General features: G+C 52.9%; 1 protein-coding gene across 6 annotated transcripts in view; it reads right to left on the bottom strand.

The window, feature by feature from the left end:
* The window catches only part of Dab2ip (DAB2 interacting protein), a 170986-nt gene that overhangs the window by 130585 nt on the left and 22622 nt on the right, over window positions 1-17779 (bottom strand). The window contains exon 1 of one of the 6 annotated variants that reach the window (XM_063283045.1): window positions 16325-16774. The exons of 4 other annotated variants lie outside the window; for them this stretch is intronic. In XM_063283045.1, coding sequence (XP_063139115.1) covers window positions 16325-16427 — 103 coding nt within the window. In that variant the 5' untranslated portion in view covers window positions 16428-16774. Of the gene's footprint in view, window positions 1-15318; window positions 15537-16324; window positions 16775-17779 lie in introns of those variants that run through there. One more of the 6 variants, XM_063283052.1, reaches the window with a different exon arrangement.

Below are 17779 nucleotides of genomic sequence, written 5' to 3'. Positions count from 1 at the left end.
GAGTCTCCCAAGGGAATATTCAAGGTGCAGTTGCTATCGGCCGTGAAGTGGAGGACAGGGATCCAGGGAAGGGGGCACGGAAAAGAAACAAGCGGGAACACCCTATAATCCTGTTTACCAAGAGTTAACTGCCCGGCCCTAGATGAAGCAGGGTTGTGCTCAGCCCAAGAAAACCTCTGAGAGTCTGAGTCAATGGAGGCCGGTGGCCCTGGTAAGGCAATTGCCCACTGCCCCTCACACCTACGGGCCTGTCACTCTCCCAGTCCATCTGTCCCATGCTCGCTGTGAAATGATCTCTCCTCTGGGGTCAAGTGACCATTTGGCTTCCCTCCTGGGGGCTACAGTTGGGGAGCAGTGGTGTTTTTAAGCCATTAACAACTGGCAGCTGGTAACTATCATTTGTCTGCTACTGTTTTGCTTTCCTTTACATTAATGTATCTAACAGTCCTGGCCCTGAGAAGGGGAAACGTCACCTCCCAGCAGAGAGGTAATCTGGGGGTACAGGCTCCTACTGTAAGCAGAAGGGGCCCAGACCGTCTGACAATACCCACATGGCCTTCCACATGTGAGCCTGAAACTGCTGAGCTTGGCCCTGTATCAGGTGGTAGGGCTCAAGAGTCATCTGTTTCAAGCCCCACTGCCACCGCCACCGCAATTGTGGAGGTGCCTACCCTGTGCCCTCCTCATCGGGCCAGGTACTTCACAGGCTCAGCTTCATGGATAAAACTAAAAATCATACAAAGTCCATAATGGAAATGACCCAGAAGCCAAGGGGGGAGAGTACAAAACAAAGTCAGCCATGCTCTTCTGGCTACAGGCAGGGGCTAGACTGAGAAGCCCTATGTTCTGCCGCCCCTCACCCCACCCCCTGTTGGCTTTGGGAAGGCTGGCAAGGAAACTCTGAAACCATGGGGGCACTCAGCTTCCTGGGACTACAGAAAGAACCTGAGGGTCTCCTAGTGGAACTCAGATCACCTGAACATTGAGTGGTAGGGACTATGACCAGTGAACACGGTGAACACAGGGTCCCCCACCACCACCATTATCAGATTCGCAGTGTTCCCTTGGATCTGTTGAGGGAGATGGGGAACTGACAACCTGAGAGGAGGAAGCTGAGGCTGAGCTATCCCCCAGTGGCCACTGAGGTGCAGGAGATGGGGTGCCCAAGGGGAATTTACTGTTTTTGCAGAAAAGGAAGGAGGGGAGGAAGGAGAAAGACTCCTTGGCTGAGAGGGAGCAGTAAAAATTGCTCCACCTGCAGGAGAAGAGCTGTCTAGAAGAGAAGAAGTGGTCTGCAGGGGGAAGCTTCCCAGTTGGCCCTGAGGCAAGCGTCTCTTTTTACCGTCTGGACTCCAGAGGGATCAGCAGCAGGGAATTAGAAGGAGAGGGAAGAGTCTGCATTCAGAGACTCCCACACCCTGGGCATGAACAGACCTTCCAGATGAGGACTGGAAGATATGAAGAGGGTCCTCAGTGCCAAGAGATACGAGCCACAGGCATCTGGGAGCCTACTGGGAGCAGTGGCTGGGAAAGCAAGAAGCGCCTGGAGGTGGGCGCTCAGCATGCAGAGGCTGCCTGGCAAAAACGGCGGTGGACACCACCACAGTGTTCGTAAAGGCCTGAGACATATTAGCCAGCTACTGATGCCTCCAAGAAGCCAAGAGGCTGCTACTGTCATCCCATCTTGCAGACCTTAGACTGGAGCTGGGGGAAGGGAGGGGTGGCCAGGATTTGCTAACTGGTCTGATAGGTCTCCTAGGGGAAATGTCTCCTAGGAGGCAGAGGTGACCAGGCAGAGACCTCCAGCTGGGCAGGGTAGGAGGGAGGGGAGCCTGGCCTGGGATCCAACAACTTCCTCTAGCAACTGGCCCAGGCAGCCGGAGTGGGAGCCTGCGCAGGGCCGGGGAAGGACCTTTAGCTTTTGTTCACAACAATGACCACCCAAAGGATTTGATGTCCACAGTTTTTTGACTGTGCTAAAGTTAGCACATAGGGTGGGGCAGGCACAGCGCACACAGCCCTGCTAACTTTGACTTCGCATTCTGGTCTTTTGTTTCGCTCCTTCTGCGTACACTCCTACACAAAAACGGGGATCTGCCTCCTAGGGGCCTTGTCCTGGGACCCACAAAGGTTTAGAGGTCAATAAGATAGCCATTCATTATCCTATTAGGACTCCACACCTGAGCCAGAAAAAGGCTCCATTTAGTTCAAAGGATTTAATCACTGTTTCAGAGACCAAAGATGAGTTACCGGAGCTCACAAAGTCATGACCAGGTCCATGCCACAGGCTACCCAAATGTAAAGATGGGTCAATTCTCAGCAAACCCTTGCTGGGGGGTGGGGGGGTGGAGGAAACAAGTCTAAGTTTTGCCTCAGTTTCTCTCAAGAGCATGGCCTTATGTAATCCAGCAGAAAAGTCTGTAGATATGAGCCACAATAGGACCCAGAATATAGTGGACATTCAGTCAGTGGACACAGTTGGCGGTGTCATCCCAGACAGCACCTCAGTCCTGTCACAGCCGGAGGACTCAGAATGACAGGGCCACTCCTTCGAAGAGACAGCCACCATCAGTGAGCACTGCAGGACCATTTCTCTCTTTCTTTACAGACAGAGCCCACTGTAGAAGCCCTGCTGGGGTAAAGCTCACTCTACAGACTGAGCTGTCCTCAAACTTGCAGTCACCCTCCTGCCTCTGCCTTGCAAGTGCCAGGAATATGGGCATGCACCATCAAGACAAGCAGATTATTGCCTGACCCTAGAGGATGATATGGTTTGGTCAGCGGGGTTCCGAGCCCCAATGGTTAGAATCAGAATCTTCCAGCATTAATTTAGATTTGCCTCAACTGTTTCCAGCCCTTACAAGCGCTTCCCCACCCCTGCTGCTGAGGGTGGAGACCAGGGCCTCTGGCTCGCTATTAGTAAACACATTTCCCCGCTGAGCCACATTCCTCTGCCTGCTTAAAAGCACTTGTCTAACAGCACAATTCAGACAGGACTGGATGTACCCACAGCCTGTGCCCCACCTCCCATCGCCCCACTGCCAGGAGAGGACCCCAGCGATGCCACCCTTCCCTGCTGAGCCCAGACACACCTGGGGAACCATTCTGTGCAAAGGAGGTCGCCTCCTTTATTTTATAGTTGTGGGAGAGCATTTCTGCTGATGCAGTGTCCTTGATGTCTGCTGATATGGCATCCATTCCCAATTGGGGAAAAATGTTTCTACACATACCCATTGAATCTAATCCCTATCTTTAAATTTTAAGGATTTTTTTTCCCTAATCACTTTTCTGAATATGTTTCTGGGCCTCCTGCTCTTGTCTATTTGTCCCCTTCCTGCTAGGGTCAGCACCCTCCCCAGCTTAGTGAAGAAACAAGAGTTGGGAGAAGGTGAAAGCAAGACGAGAGTGGGAGTGAGGCAGACGGACAGACAGACATCAAGTCTGACAAGCTGGTCTGAAGGAGGCTTTGGTCTCTGGTAGCCGAAGGCCCTTGTGGACCTCCATGTAAGCACAGAGTTGGATACTGGAACTGAGTGATGTCTCAGGGAGGGGTCGCTGTGAGTTCAGGAATCTCAGTCCAGAAGCTGAATAGACACGAACTCAGGTGACCAGGCTTGGTGCCAACTTCGGTTGAGAGTCAAACGGAGCCAGAGAAACTGCCCCTCCCCAAGCACTCAAGATTCCAGGAGCACTGCATCAGGAAACCCAGAGCACTCTCCTGCTCTGCAAAAATGATCCATTTCTTCATCAGAAAAGTAGGGGAGTCAGGCTGGACGTGGTGGCCAACTCCATTAATCCTAGACCTCAGGAAGCAGAGGCAAGCAGATCCCTGTGAGTTCGAGGCCAGCCTGGTCTACAGAGTGAGTTCCAGAACAGCCAGGGCTCTGAAGAGAGACCCTGTCTAAAGAGCAAAAACAAGCAAAAAGGTAGGTATTCCAGTGCCAGGTGAAGCCCAGGCCACGGCCTACGAAGAAAGCTGCAGTGTCTAAGCCACACAAGAGAAGATGCTCTCCGTGAGAAGGAACAGGATGCGTGGGCCTGGAGGCTCCTTTTCCTTAGGGAGCAAGGTAGGGAGAAGGAAGAAGGCCTCTACTGGAGTCCTTCGTGGGACCTTGAGAGGAGAGAGTGAGGAGATTCCACACCAAGCTCTGCTTCTCACATCAGTAGCAATAGTGTGAAGACAGGGCTATTTGCTGGGGACAGAACAGAGGGGACTGCCACCCTCCAGCCACAGCACAGTTTTCCACTGACAGCCAGGCTTCAAGCCTTGCATGTCCTGCCCCGTATGGAGCCAGGTGCAATGGTCAGCCCTCCCCTTCCAAGGACCTGCCACACCTCCAGCCACAGGTCCAATGCCAGCATGTGGGTCTGCCCAGGGACTGAGGTAAGGCTCCCTCCAAACAGCTGCTTCCCTCAAAGCTCTCCAAGGATCTTCTCCTGCCTCCTAGGCCTCCTGGGAGACAGATGGAAAGGGTCAAGGCCAGGGTCAGGGATGATCTTGAAGCCCATAGGAGCTGACAAGTTGCCTTTTGCTAATTTCCCAGAATGACCTGCTCCCGGTCTGGGCAAGAGAGTGCCGTGCAACCCACGTGTGAATTCCAGGTCTAAAAACAATGCATTATCCACGGTCTCCATTCTGGCCCCTCTGTCAGCAACTGTCAGCCGTGAGGCCTTTACCAAGAAAGGCTTGACAGGTAATCCCTGCCTATGTCTGCGGCAGCACCGTCTCCTAAAACAATGCTCGGCAGCACCGAATTACCCAAATCAATTACTCCAAGGAAGAACTCAGGCAGAGAGACACTAGAATAAAAATGGCAGGTAATTCCCACTGGCGGGTAATTGGTCCCTTGAGAATTTCAAGTAATAAAAGCAGAATTGAAAAGAAGGCATTTTTCCCCTAGAAAGGCAGCAAGAGAGTGCGTGCGGATAAACAGAAGAGTCTCCTCCCTCCCAGCTGGGGAACCACCACAGAGCTACCTTGGGCCCTTGAGGCTGAGGTGGGGTGAAACAGGGACAGTTCCAGGGTCCTGAGGGGACAGCTGATTCTCATGTCTTCGGCTCACATAGTAGTTTGTCTCCGTGTTCCAGGTGACCTGAGCCCCATTCAGGACAAAGGCTCTTAAAGAGCAGGACCTTCCCGTCCTGCACCTGACTATGGCCTCAGATTGTGATGGAGGGGCAGGTCCCTTGTGTACCTGGAGCCAGTCAGTGCAACTCCCCCACCCCAATGCCTCAGTTTCCTTAACTGTTGCTTTGGGGCAATGCCATTAAACTGCTATATAAATGGAAGTGGCCTACAGTGCCACTTGGAGAGTTGGGTGTGGTCAAGACGTTTGGAGATTTCTGGAATACACAACAGTCAGCCACAGAAGGACTTCTCAGAGCCTTTTAAGTCCCTAACGCAGATGACAGATCAGCACTCTACAATGGACCGTGACAAGCGTGGCCTTTTCTTTACCAGCCAACCATTCATGACACAAACAAGTTTAACCATGATGGCAGGCACTGGGTACGGCAAGGACAGAACAAGGCATTAGAGGGGGTTAGATAGTCATAGGGAGCTTTCCAAAGGACACAAGCTCATACACTCCTAAAGAAAGAGGACAAGGCCCGCGGGCAGACAGACACAGGGTAGCCCAAAGGGAGGCCAGCACGGGACAGTGTGACCCCACTTGGTTGTGGCTGTCAACTGCTAAGAAGGAGAAAAGCTGAACGGGGGAGGGTCTGGGGGCAGAGACCACGGTGGGGACTTTTGGAAATGCCTGGCTAAAAATAATGTCTCAAGTAGGGCTCTTTTCCCCCCACACTGGGCATTGTGGGAAACGGCTCTTAAGTTCTCACCTGTCCTCTGCTCTTTATCCGAGTGACATGGTGCCTCAGTTCTCAAGTGCTAAGTGGCAGAGCAGACTCAAGGATTCCAGTACAATTTCAGACTAGTGCACCTAACCCCTGCATTCCCCCACCCACCACCATCCCCCAGCCACAATGCAGAGAGGACGCTGGAGCCGCCAACACCATCAGTAGACAGGAGTTGCTGATCTCTCCCCATGTGAAGCCTGCTTGATTTTTAAGTTATACCCCCACTGAACATCATTTTCCAACTATCTGCATAGGTCATTCGTTTTAAGTATTTAAAAGGAGCCTTCTCTATGATCCATCCATGAGTGAGTATGGAAGCTCAACTGGGAAGCTGGCACTGAAAGAGACCCGTGATTGAGCCCATCAACGCTCTCAGCTAGACTGATGCTTCCCAGTGCACGGCTGCTGTGATTGACAGGGCCTGGGAGCCGTCCTAGATGGACATGGACCTGGGGAAGTGGGCGGGGGAGGGCACCCCTATCATCCCAAATACGACCGACAGTCACTTCCATTAGAAGGAAGAAGTCACCAGACCCTTTCCTGTCCCTGTACTGGAAAGGAAGCAAAATGATGTGTCTTAATTCAATTAGGTAATTAAGTAGACAATGCGAAGAGAAATTCCTGCAAGGATATAAATACTCGAAATCAGAGCCGTGGGTGAAGCTGATGTCAACAACAAACAGGAACTCTGGGAGAGGGGAGGACGGATGGAGGCGGGGGCTGAGGTGTGTCCCCTTCAGGGTGGTTTATAATTACCCGGGCCAGCCCTGATAAGCACTCTGCAAGCTTTACCTCACCTAAGTCTCAAAACAACTTAGTGATGAAAGTGGGGCCATTTGAGGGAAACTGAGGTAAAAATGGACCTGCCTACGGGCACACAGGAACAGAGAGGCAAGGCCTGCAGGATCTAAATCCATACCTTTCTCCTTCCTGTCCCTCTGCTTCTGTCCTCAGAGCATGCCCAAGATAAAGTGGGTTCTCTGGCTGTCTGGGGTCAAGCAGGGAAAAGGAGGCAGGATTTAAAACCTCCTGGGCTCCTCAAGGGTCTCCCTTGTCAGGCCAGGCCTGGGGCTCTCCACATCCCAGCACTCTAAGCTGAGCGGTGGCTGATACTGTCCCTAGTTTATAGAGAGCCAAGGAGGAGGGGTGAGGGATGAGGTCAGCAACCATTGCAAATCCAGGAGCAAACCCTGATCACCCTCCACTCCCACTCCCTGGTGGCATCTCTGAGTACTCCCCCAGACTCCTGTGTGGGGACAAAAGGCTGTGTTCTCATCTCCCATCCAAGGGCTGCCACAGACCCCATTTCAACCCAAATTAACACCTTACCAATCAGTGTGTCCTGGGTGCTGGGTACAGAGACAGGTAAGGGACTGACACCAACTGACCCCAAAGCCAGCAAGCTACAGACAGAAAAGAGAGGGGCTTGGGACTATGAAGCTGTCTCTGGACACTCAGATACCACCTGACCCACTCTCCTCTGTTCCCACCCTGGCTGCCCAAGGACAGTGTCAGATGGGGAGGCAGAAAAATGAGGCGACTGAGAGAAGGGACTCCCTGTTCACCCTGCCTGCCTTGCTACTTCTATTTCTCCCTTCACGGTCCCTCATGAGGCCACCACACAGCTGTTGAAGAAGCAGCCTTATGCTGTAAGCTGTGGTGTTACCAAGACCTGTATTCAAATCCTGCCCTGGCACTTCCCCCCCAGGTGACTTTGAACAAGTCCCAAAGATCTCCAAGTCTCTTTTGAGACTCAGTGAGCTGATGCTCACAAAACCTAGTGCCCTGTAGGAAGTGCTCAAAACGTGTGAGAGAGGTCGTGTGCCTTGCCTGGGCTCAGACAGGCACAAGTGTTGACATTGGGTTCCAGGTCTGAGCTAATCCCTCGGTAAAGCACAGCCCAAATATTTATTATGCCTCAGTGGGTTCCCTAGGCCTACAAGTTCATAGGCTGAGTACAAAGTCCTAACCAATAGGTTTGTTTTTCTACACACACACACACACACACACACACACACACACACACACACACACCCCAGTAAGTGGCTCACAGTGGAAGTTCCCAAACCTTGGCACCTTCCCCAGTTCAGAGGTGAGCAGTGAGCTCATGCTGTGACTAAGCCACACTGACGCCAGGAGCCCTCTCTGGGAACCCAGAGACTTGGCTTCTAGCCCCAGCAGGAGTCACGCTGCAAAACCAGGGTGCTTCCAGAAGGTGGGGATCCCCCGCTCCTGTTTCTGAGATTAGGATGGTCCTGCCAGGCAGGGAGGCCTTGCAGCCAAGGGCCAACAGGAGCCTGGAGGGCAGGAGTTGAATTCCAGTTCAGACATGAACTCAGTGAAGTTTCAGGCCAGCCTGGCCTCTAATCCCAGTTGTAAGGATAAGTGGGTGCCAGCTGCTTCTAGGGGTCTGTCCGCTCATCTGTGACCATGGCTGAGCTGGAAGACGCTGACCTCATCTGAGTACTGAGAAGTAGAAACCAGTGTTGAGGGAGGGGATTGGGCAGGCAGCCTGGAGAAGGTGGCCTGGAATGGGAAGTAAAACAAGCCCAGTGTGAGGCTGGAAGCCTGTCCCAGGAGAGTCCTGCAGAGATCCCCCAGAGTCAGGACAGGACAGGAGAGACAGCCTCTGGATGCAGCCTCACCCCTGCTGGCTTCCCTGCTCTCACCTCTGAGAGTGGAGATGGCCAACCTGGACCGCCTACTTTAAAAACTAGAAAGAACTGAAGAACTCATGTGCAAGCTTTCCACAGAGCTGGCTCTTCCCAGACTTCCCAGGTAGCAGAAAAACAGGCTGTCCTGACATAAGGAGACCCGGGAGGTGAGCAGACTTTAACCCAGTCAACCTTACAGGGGTGCTCATCCCAAAATCAGAAGCAGCACTGTGCTTCTTATAGATCAGGACACCACCATCCTCTGTGACCCTCAAAGGCTCCCCGTTGCCCGAGAAATAGTATTCACAGTCCTTTTGGGTTTGTTTTGTTTTGAAAACGGGGTCTCATTTTGCACGGGCTGGCCTAGAACTCATCTTCCTCATTTTGAGGTTACAGATGAGAACTTGCAACCGCTAATCCATAATCCTTATTACATCATTAAAGGTCCCCAATTTGGGGTCCTCGTGACACTTCTCTGCCTCAGACTCATCACCACCTTCCCGTTCCATGACCTAGCAGGGAGCAGCTTTCTGCTGCTCTCTGGCCTCGAGCCTTCCTCTCTGGAGCCTTGATTCATGTCTTGATTCTTGCCACCTTTAGCGCTTGGCTGAAAAGTCTACCTGCATAGTTTCGAGTGATCCCTATACCCCTTCAGTCTGCTGACTTGCCCTCAGAACTCAGATAAATGAGCTGGGGACAGACTTAGATTCTGCCACTCACTTCTAGACGCAGTGTCTGGGTGCAACCAAGAAACTGGGTGCACATTCTCTCTGTGTACTCATGAAAGCAGGCAGCCCGGCCTCCACCCACTTCAACAGCAGCCGCAGAGCCACTCAAGGGAGATAATGGAGCCAGAGGGCTCTGCAGGGCTTCAAGTGTGACTCGAACCCAAGGGATTACAAAGTCTATTTTTAACTCCCCACATCCTGACCGAAAAACAAATCCCTCACACACCCCGCCAATTCCTATCAGGGGGTGACAGGGCCTTTTAAGAATGTTCTCCTCCTGGAAGTAGCCCCAGCCAGCGTTGATCGCTGATGGCAGTCCCTCTGCCGGGAAAGGCCCTGAGGTCTCCACTCCAACCACTGCCAGCTTCCAATGTGTCTAGCCGGGTCTTCACAGCTCCCAGCAAATATCGGTTTTCCTAGTGGACTCAGTTGTCATGTATTTTCCAAGACGGCCAGATGTGATCACAGCGAGTGAGTGGAGAGAGGCCACACTAGTTCTTTTCCTTATTTCCTTACCCAGTGCCCTCTCCTGACTCTTCTCTAAGTGAGCTTTGCTAGAGTCACCCCCAGGGGCCAATGCTAAGGCACCTGTACCACAGGGAACTGGCTCTGTGGGAGCAAAGACAGATAAACTGGGAAGGCACCAGAAGGAAACATTCATTAGCAAAAATGGAGAGCTTTGAGGCTTCAAGGGTTCCTACTTGTACAACTAGGGGAACATTATCTATTACCTATCCCTCCAGTACCTTTTCATGGGAACCAGCCACCAGGACCACAAGGGGAGAGACTTTCCTCCCTCAGGTCACAGTTCCCTCCCTGTCACCCGACCGACCTGTGTGAGTGTCAGCTTCATTCTTCTGTATCTCATACTGAGGATGCCTCCCAGGGTTTCCTGCATGCCAGGCAAGCACTCTACCTCACAGCTACAATCTCCGCTCTAAGTTCAATCACACACTGTCCAGCAACCCGCCCAGGCCCACTTTAGCTAGTGCCTCTGCTTGCATTCACCGTCATCAGGAAAGTGGCCAAGAAAATGGTCCAACAAGGGGTATCTCAAAGGACAGACCCTGGCTGTGTTCCCGGAGTACCACAAACAGCCCCTCCTGTGAGAATCAGGAGGGAAGCAAGAGAGTGGGGGAGATGGTGGGGTGGGGCATCAAGGGGTAACTTTTTTAGCCTGAGTGAGCCAACCGTGTGTCCCCTTTCTCAGAGCCTTGGTTTCCTTAGCAGAAAATCACCAGGAGACTAAAGGAGGCCTGGGTAAAGCCAGTCCCACTAGATGAATGGACCTCACAAGCCAGGAGGTTTAAACAGATGCTGTGTTTGGCATAAATCTGTCTGTGATTTTGTTTCTGCTCTGGCCTCTGGGGCTCCACAGCCTTCTTTCAACAAGAGAAACCCTTTCCAGGGAGGCTGTACAACCCCAGAAAGTGACCCGCTTGGTGCCTCTAGGACAACATCTGTGATTCCAGAATAATCTCCTAAACCCAGTAGAACCTTCATAATCCCCAAATGTTCTCTTGAGTCTAAAGGTGGTTAGGGCTTTGTCATCTGGGACATGAAGTTCTGCCTGCAGGAAGGGGCTGACAAGGTGGCTCTTCTCAGACTTGTTTCTAGACCTGTCTATCTTAGATGCCAGAAGGGACTTTTCTGAAAAGCATTTCAGGATTGAGATGGGGAAGGGGGCAGTGGCCTAGAGACAGATATGTGCCTACCATGTTCAAGATCCCAAATATTCTATCTCTAATAACACACAGATACACACACACACACACACACACACACACACACACACACACACACACACACGGTGGGTAACGGACCCAAAAGAGGCAGACATCTGTCCGTGAATCCTAAGCATCTGTTTGTCCTTCAGCAACAGTCAGCCCAGCCCAAGTGCAGCACAGAGGCTCCTGCCTGGGTGCGCTAAAATATAGGATGCAAGGAAACTGCTCTGGGCCAGAAGCATTGGCAGAGCACTGGCTAAGCTGGATGAGAGTCACCAGGCATCAGAAGGCCCGTGGTGAACTCACTCACACTGTGGAGATGGATGAGAAGTACCAGGTCTGTCAACTCCAGAAGTCCAGTGCCTGCCTTGGGAGACAGGCAAGTCTGCATGCTAATAGCTGCAAAAAAAAAAAAAAAAAAAAACAGGGCTAGGAAGTCTCACATGCATGAAGTCCTGGGTTCCAGGCCCAGCACAGCATGAACCGGTATGACAGCGCATGCCTAGAAACCCAGCACTTGGGACATGGGGGCAGGAGAACCAGCAATCTACAGCTGGCCTGGGATACAGAAGTTAGCCAGTTCCAAGCAGGAGTGGCTCCTACTTAGGTGATGAGAAGGAAGGGTAGTCCAGAAGCCTAGGCACGGACCAGAGTGCTGGGAGCCTAAAGAACAGAGGGAAGTAAGTAGAAAGGAACCCCAAAGCCACACACCGCAGCCCAGGGATTAGGCCCTGATGCTATGGTGGAGCACAGGCAACCACTATCAACGGGAAACAAGATTCATGACAGAGCCAGGAAGCTGAAGCTCACGAGGACTGTTTCAAGAAACCTGGCTGCTGGGCACCCCAGGCACAAGGTTTGGGCACAGTACGAGGAGCCTAGCATGGCTTCCACCTGGAAGAGGTTAGAGCCCCGGGCAGGGGCACCAGTTGAGAGAAGGAAGTAAGAAAGGCTGATGGGAGATAGAGGTGGTAACTTGAGAGGGAAACTAGAGGTGCTATACCCTCCCCCCACCCCAGGTCTCTTAGCTCTGGCTACTCCACCCTGAGCAGGGGACTACAGCTGGGTTTGTCCCAGAGCCCCAAGCTCCTCTGGCACCAAGTCAGGAGCCCCAGTCACTTTCACGGTCACCTTCTTGCAGTGTTCTGTGTGCGAAAGCCTGTTGGATTCTGAGGCCAGCAACCTCACTGGGCCCTGAACCCATTGAGGGCCCTGTACCCTTCCTCAGAGATGCCAGGGGAGGTCACAGCTCTAAAGGACCTCGGTCATTTAGCTGAACAGCCTCACCTCTAACCCCTTGACATCTGAGGAGCCTAAAGATATGAAGAACTCTCCTAGGATCACCCACTATATACCACAGGCCTCCATCTTCCAGACAAGGTCTCTAACAACAAAGCCACCACGAGGCAAGCAGGAGAAAAACCACAAAAAGTCACAGCGCAAAGAACGCTGTATGTATAGTTAGAGGATGAGAGTTCAAGTCCTGGTTCTTCCACTTTCTGCTCATTCTTCCCATAATATATGTGGGCTTTGGACGTTCACTTCCTCCTGTGGACTCCTGGGACCTCAACCATAAAATGCATGTAATTTACCCAGAGCCTTCAGAGGAATCAAAGGGTTAAAAGGCAGAATAAGACTCTGTCTGCCACAGAGTGGGGGGGGGGGATGTGACACTGGAAAGATCCACATGAGTGTGCCCTTCCCACCAGAGCCAGCCCAGCCCTCAGAAGAGACAAATCCCCAGAGATGCCCTCCAGGGAGGACTGATTTAACAAGAAACAGACCTGCACCATGCCGTCCTTCAGGGGTTCAGGCACAGAACCTTCTAGCTGGAAAGGTCCAAGCACCCACACTGCAGTGAGGAGAAAGGCGGAGGTCACACTCACCTCTCCAGTGTCCCTACCTCTGGCACAACAACTGATCACAAGGGTCTCAGCGAGGTGTGCCAATCCTTTGAGAAAGCAGAGGTCAAAGGTCTGCCCTTATGCATGCACACTTTGAGAGAGTCACCGACTGATCTCTCTTGCCTGCCTACTATCCCCTGATTTCCATCACCCTGGCCACATGCTGTTCCTCAGAGCACCTGAGGGTGATGCTTCAAAAGCTGAGCTACGTAGAGGGCCGGAGAGTTGTTGCAGAGATCAGAGAGTTGTTCCCTAGGTCAGGAGTGGAGATGAGTTTGCATTCCAATAAGTACCCCGGGTGCTTGTGATAAAAGCATCCAGGTGCACACAACACGCCTGGACATAGTGCACATACAAGTACACACCCGGGCACACACCATAGCAGGCATTCAAAGAGGGTCAAAAAATAAAAAGAAGGGCTGGAGAGATGGCTCAGTGGTTAAGAGCACTGACTGCTCTTCCAGAAGTCCTGAGTTCAAATTCCAGCAACCACATGATGGCTCACAACCATCTGTAATAGGATCTGATGCCTTCCTCTGGTGTGTCTGAAGGCAAGAGACAGTGTACTCACATACATAAAAAAATAAATAAATATTTATAAAAAAATAAAAATGAGAAGTGTAGACTTTATGGGCTGCTGCTGAGTTTGGGTGCAGTGCAGCCCCATCACTGACCATATGACCTTTGATAAGTCCCTTCCTCAAGCTAAACCCATTTCTTTATATGCAAAGTGAGGATAAGAAAGGACGAAGCCGCACGGGGTTCCCTTAATGCAGCGACATATGTATAATGTGCGCAGCACAGGACCTGGGGACAAAATAAACAATAGATAGTGCTCTGGCCACTGCCAAACTCAGTTCCCCTGCCTTGAGTGCCTCAGGGAAGGCACAGAAAGCCAAGACTGGGGGACCTCAGAGAATACTCAAGCCATTAAGAGATGCCCGAAGGTCTGTGCAGACATTCAGTGGGTAGAAGTAATCAGGACATAGATTTCCACTCAGAACAAGAATGTTTTAGCTGACTGGGGATGGCCAGCGCCTCCTGAGTTCCCTGTCCTGGAGATCCTGAGCTGAAGCCACTAGATGTGTACCAGCTCTGGATGTAGCCTAGGGAAGGGACACTGGAGGCCGGAAGTCTGAAGCATCTCAACAGTGTCTGGGATCAGGTTTCTCTCCTGCATGCTATTTGGCTGGGTCCTTCACTGTTCCTCGGTATTTACAGTTGTCACCTCCACTTTCAAACGCCTAACTTTCTGACACCTTCACAGCAGAGAAGGGAAGTGGTGGGGCCATTTGAAACCTGGGACCCACAGCTTCTGTCCTTACGAAGTATGAGCACCTTTTTCAAAAGGCATGGTGTTTGACTGCTCCTGAGAGGAGGGGAAACTCAAGAACACAGATGCTGAGTCCCTCAGGGCTGGAAGCAAGTGACCTCCATGCCTCACTTCATAAAAGCCTCACTAGATCCTCCTAGTACGGACCCTTAGTGCTCAGTGGGGTTAGGAAGACATAGTGAGCAGAGAAACCTGAGATTTGAACCCGTGACCTGTGTTTAGATTCCTGAGCGGGGTGTTAGGTCTGGTTAACTCTGAGGCACAGTCTTTAGGTCAAGACAACAGAAAGGAGTTCAGATCAAGGAAGAGCAATGTTTCCTATTAGACTCTCATCGGTGACCACTGGCAGTTACAACGAAAGCGCATTCCCCTGCACCTCAACAGCTGAAGGAAGCGGGATAAAGCCGGGCACACACACATCACAGAAAGCTCAAAAGAGCTTTCAATGCTCACCAGGCTGGGACTTAGAAACCAGGTGGCTTGGGTCTCTCTCCCCATGCCATTTGTGGCTCTCAAGGTGTGTTCTGTCAGTGGAGGGTGGGGTTGGAAGCAGGCCAAGGAAAGAAGAGAGACCTCTCTGCTTCCACTTGCGTCCTTAGTAACAGCACTAGCTAACAATAATTACAAACATTCCAAAGTTAATGGACGCATGGGACAATGTGTGTGTGTGTGTGTGTGTGTGTGTGTGTGTGTGTGTGTGTGTGTGTGTGTGTGTGTGTGTGTGTGTTTGTATATGTGTGATGGGGTCTGAAATTTGAGAGTCACAGGAAGCCTCAGAAATGTATAGACTGGAGAACCCTGTACCCCAACTCCCGTGCACGGCAGGCCCCAGCTCAAGGTGCTTTCCTGGTGACACCTGTACTCTCCTTTCCAGAGGAAAGCGTCAGCCCTGCACTCGGCTGCGATCAGGGATAGAGGCAGAAAACAGCGAAGTTTAAAGGGTCTGACAAGGCTCAGAAGTTCTGCGGAAGAACCGAAATGAGAAGTGAGGCGCACTCCTCAGCCCTGTAGCTCTACGGACGTTATCAGAGCTCCCAAAGTCTTCAAGACCCTGCTCGGATCCCTGCAGGTGTTAGGGTACCCTCAACTTGACCAGTGGTCCTCAGCCATTACCTCTACGTGCTGGCCTGGCCGCTGGGCGCTGCGCAGTCGGAGAAGGCCAGGGTCCCGTAGTCACCAAATCTCCGGGTCGCAGGACACTGGGCTGCCAGTTCGGCCGTAGGAAAGTTTCCGTGGGGCCGGCTGGGCCGAGCGGAGCGGGCCGGGCAGGAGCAAGCTCCGGCCGGCTCCGCCGCCTCCCGCGGCGCCGCGGCTCTCTGCTCCCTGGCTACCCGGCCTGCCCTTCCCTGCCAATCGCAGGGCCCGCTGCCGCAGCTCTGCCCGCCCACGGGCCCCAGCGGGGGCGGATGGGGAGGGGCGGGGGCGCACCTGTTTGGTCAATCGACCCCACATCTCCACCACCCGCCCGGCCGGACTGGGCAGGGCGAACCCCTCGGCTGCCAGCTCTCGCCCCCGCCCGGGCTTGGCCAGGGTCCAGGCGGGGCCACACGCCTCTCCTCTGGCTCTGCTCAGTCGGGTCCAGCTCGCGCATGGCCTCAGCCCTTCCTCCTAGGTCCTTCCCTGCCTTCCTTGCTGTAGCCCAGGGACAGAAAGATGACAGAGATTTCTCTTTCCTTACTCCTCTGACACCCTCTAACTACCCCCGCCCTGCAAGCATCCTCCCCGGCGAGCTGACCCCTTCAATCCTCCCATACATCCAGCAGCATCTCCAACTTCAGGCTTGGAGGCAAGGTACCAGAGTCTGAGAAAAGGACCATAGCACCCCATCCACTTGAACTCCAAGACACCCCAATCCATTCTGCTCGGTGTCCCCCAACTTCCTTGGCCCACACAGAATCCATCGCCCCATTTTCCGCGATGGAAACATTGAGACCAGAAGGGGGACGAAGGCTTTTGCGATCTTTTGGCAGGTGAGTTGACAAGAGTTCGTTTGGCTCCTGTCCCCGAAACCTGTGGATGCCTGGGTCCGCCCCGCCTGGCCCCGAGGGATCGCGAGTGGTCTGGAGGGGGAGGATCGCGGAGGAGGCGGAGGCCCGCGATGGCGCGCGCCCGGCCTTACCTCGGCTGCAGAGTGTGTCCCCGCAGAGCGCGCCCGCGGGAGGCCCCAGCAGCGGCAGGGAGGCCCAGGCGAGCGCTCGGAAGGCCGAGCGCCCAGCGCCCATCCCGGCCGGCGTCGGACCTGCCTCCCTCCGCGGCACCTGTGGCGCCAGCGTTGAGCACGCGGCCTGGCCCTCGGGGGTCGGGCCCTGGCGTGCGGGCGCTCCCCTGGGCTCCTCGTGCTGTCCCGGCTCGGACTCCCACGGCGGTGGTGCGGGCCCGGGCGGGGAGCAGGCCGCCCTGAGCGGGGCTGCTATTTTTAGTGGGAGCTGCTCTCCCAGTCGGACAGACAGAACCAGTTAATTCGGCCGTTGAAGAAGGGCCTGTCCGGGGAGCTCCCCGGAAAGGCGGCCTTGGCCCTGCTGAAAGCTGATCCTGCGCATTCCTGCCTCTCGAGGCGGGAGGGCGGGAGGACGCCTGTAATTCCTGGGGGAAGCCTGCTGCGTCCTCTCAAGCTGCTCCTTGGGCCCAAGTGCACGCCCCAAGAGGGCTCTTGAAACTGATCTTGGAACATGACCCGACTTTTCTCACCATCACAATCCTCAGATGATGGCGCATAACGTGTGTGTCTACCTTACTGAGAGTCCCCGCTTCTTGTTAGGAAGAGGCCCTACTAAATGAAGTCTGAGCCCCAACAAAGGACGAAGTCATCACTCCGAAGTTTCTCACTGAAGGAAGTAGTGAATGTCAGATTCAGGGCAGGGATGTGCTCTGGATGGACCAGGCCACATTGAAAGCCTAGCACTTTTCTATGATGTTTCCTTGGCAAGCACCTCAATTCTGAATCTATCTCCTGTTCTTGGGGGAAAAAAATTAGTTTTTAGAGCTCCAAGACAATATCAGAGAAACCGTTTGCGAACAAAACCATTACTACATGTCCTTTCCATGAACACGTGAAGACTCAGACAGGAGCTGCACTCAGAAGTTGTGGGAGGAGCCTAAAGTGGTACATGTGGTGTTAGAGTAAGGGTAAATAAATAGACTGGGGGATTAGACTAGAGGCTGCAAAAATAGACTCACACATGTATGGAAATTTAATATTTGGCAGAAGTGGTGCTTGAGGTCAGTGGAGAAAGAGTAGACTCTTCTATAAATGATGCTGGAGCAATTGGATGTCTGAAAGAGAAAAAGAAAAAGTGGAATCCCTACTCTACACTGTCAGTTTCGGGTATACAAAAGATTAAATATGAAAACAAACAAATTGAGCATGGTGCCTCACATTAATAAGCCCAGCAACCGGGAGGGCTGAGGCAAGGGGACTGTGTTGAATTTAAGGTCAGCCTGGTTCACATAGTTCCAGCCCATAAGCCTGAACTACAGTGAGCCTCTGACTCTAAACAAGCAAACAGACAGACCTGTCACAGGGCAAGATTTCGTGAAATCTCACAGAACATCAAGAGAAAGATGGATGCATTTA

This window comes from Rattus norvegicus, chromosome 3, assembly GCF_036323735.1.
Source record: "Rattus norvegicus strain BN/NHsdMcwi chromosome 3, GRCr8, whole genome shotgun sequence".
In the NCBI taxonomy this organism is placed as follows: Eukaryota; Metazoa; Chordata; class Mammalia; order Rodentia; family Muridae; genus Rattus; species Rattus norvegicus.
This window is presented reverse-complemented; position numbering and strand designations above follow the sequence as displayed.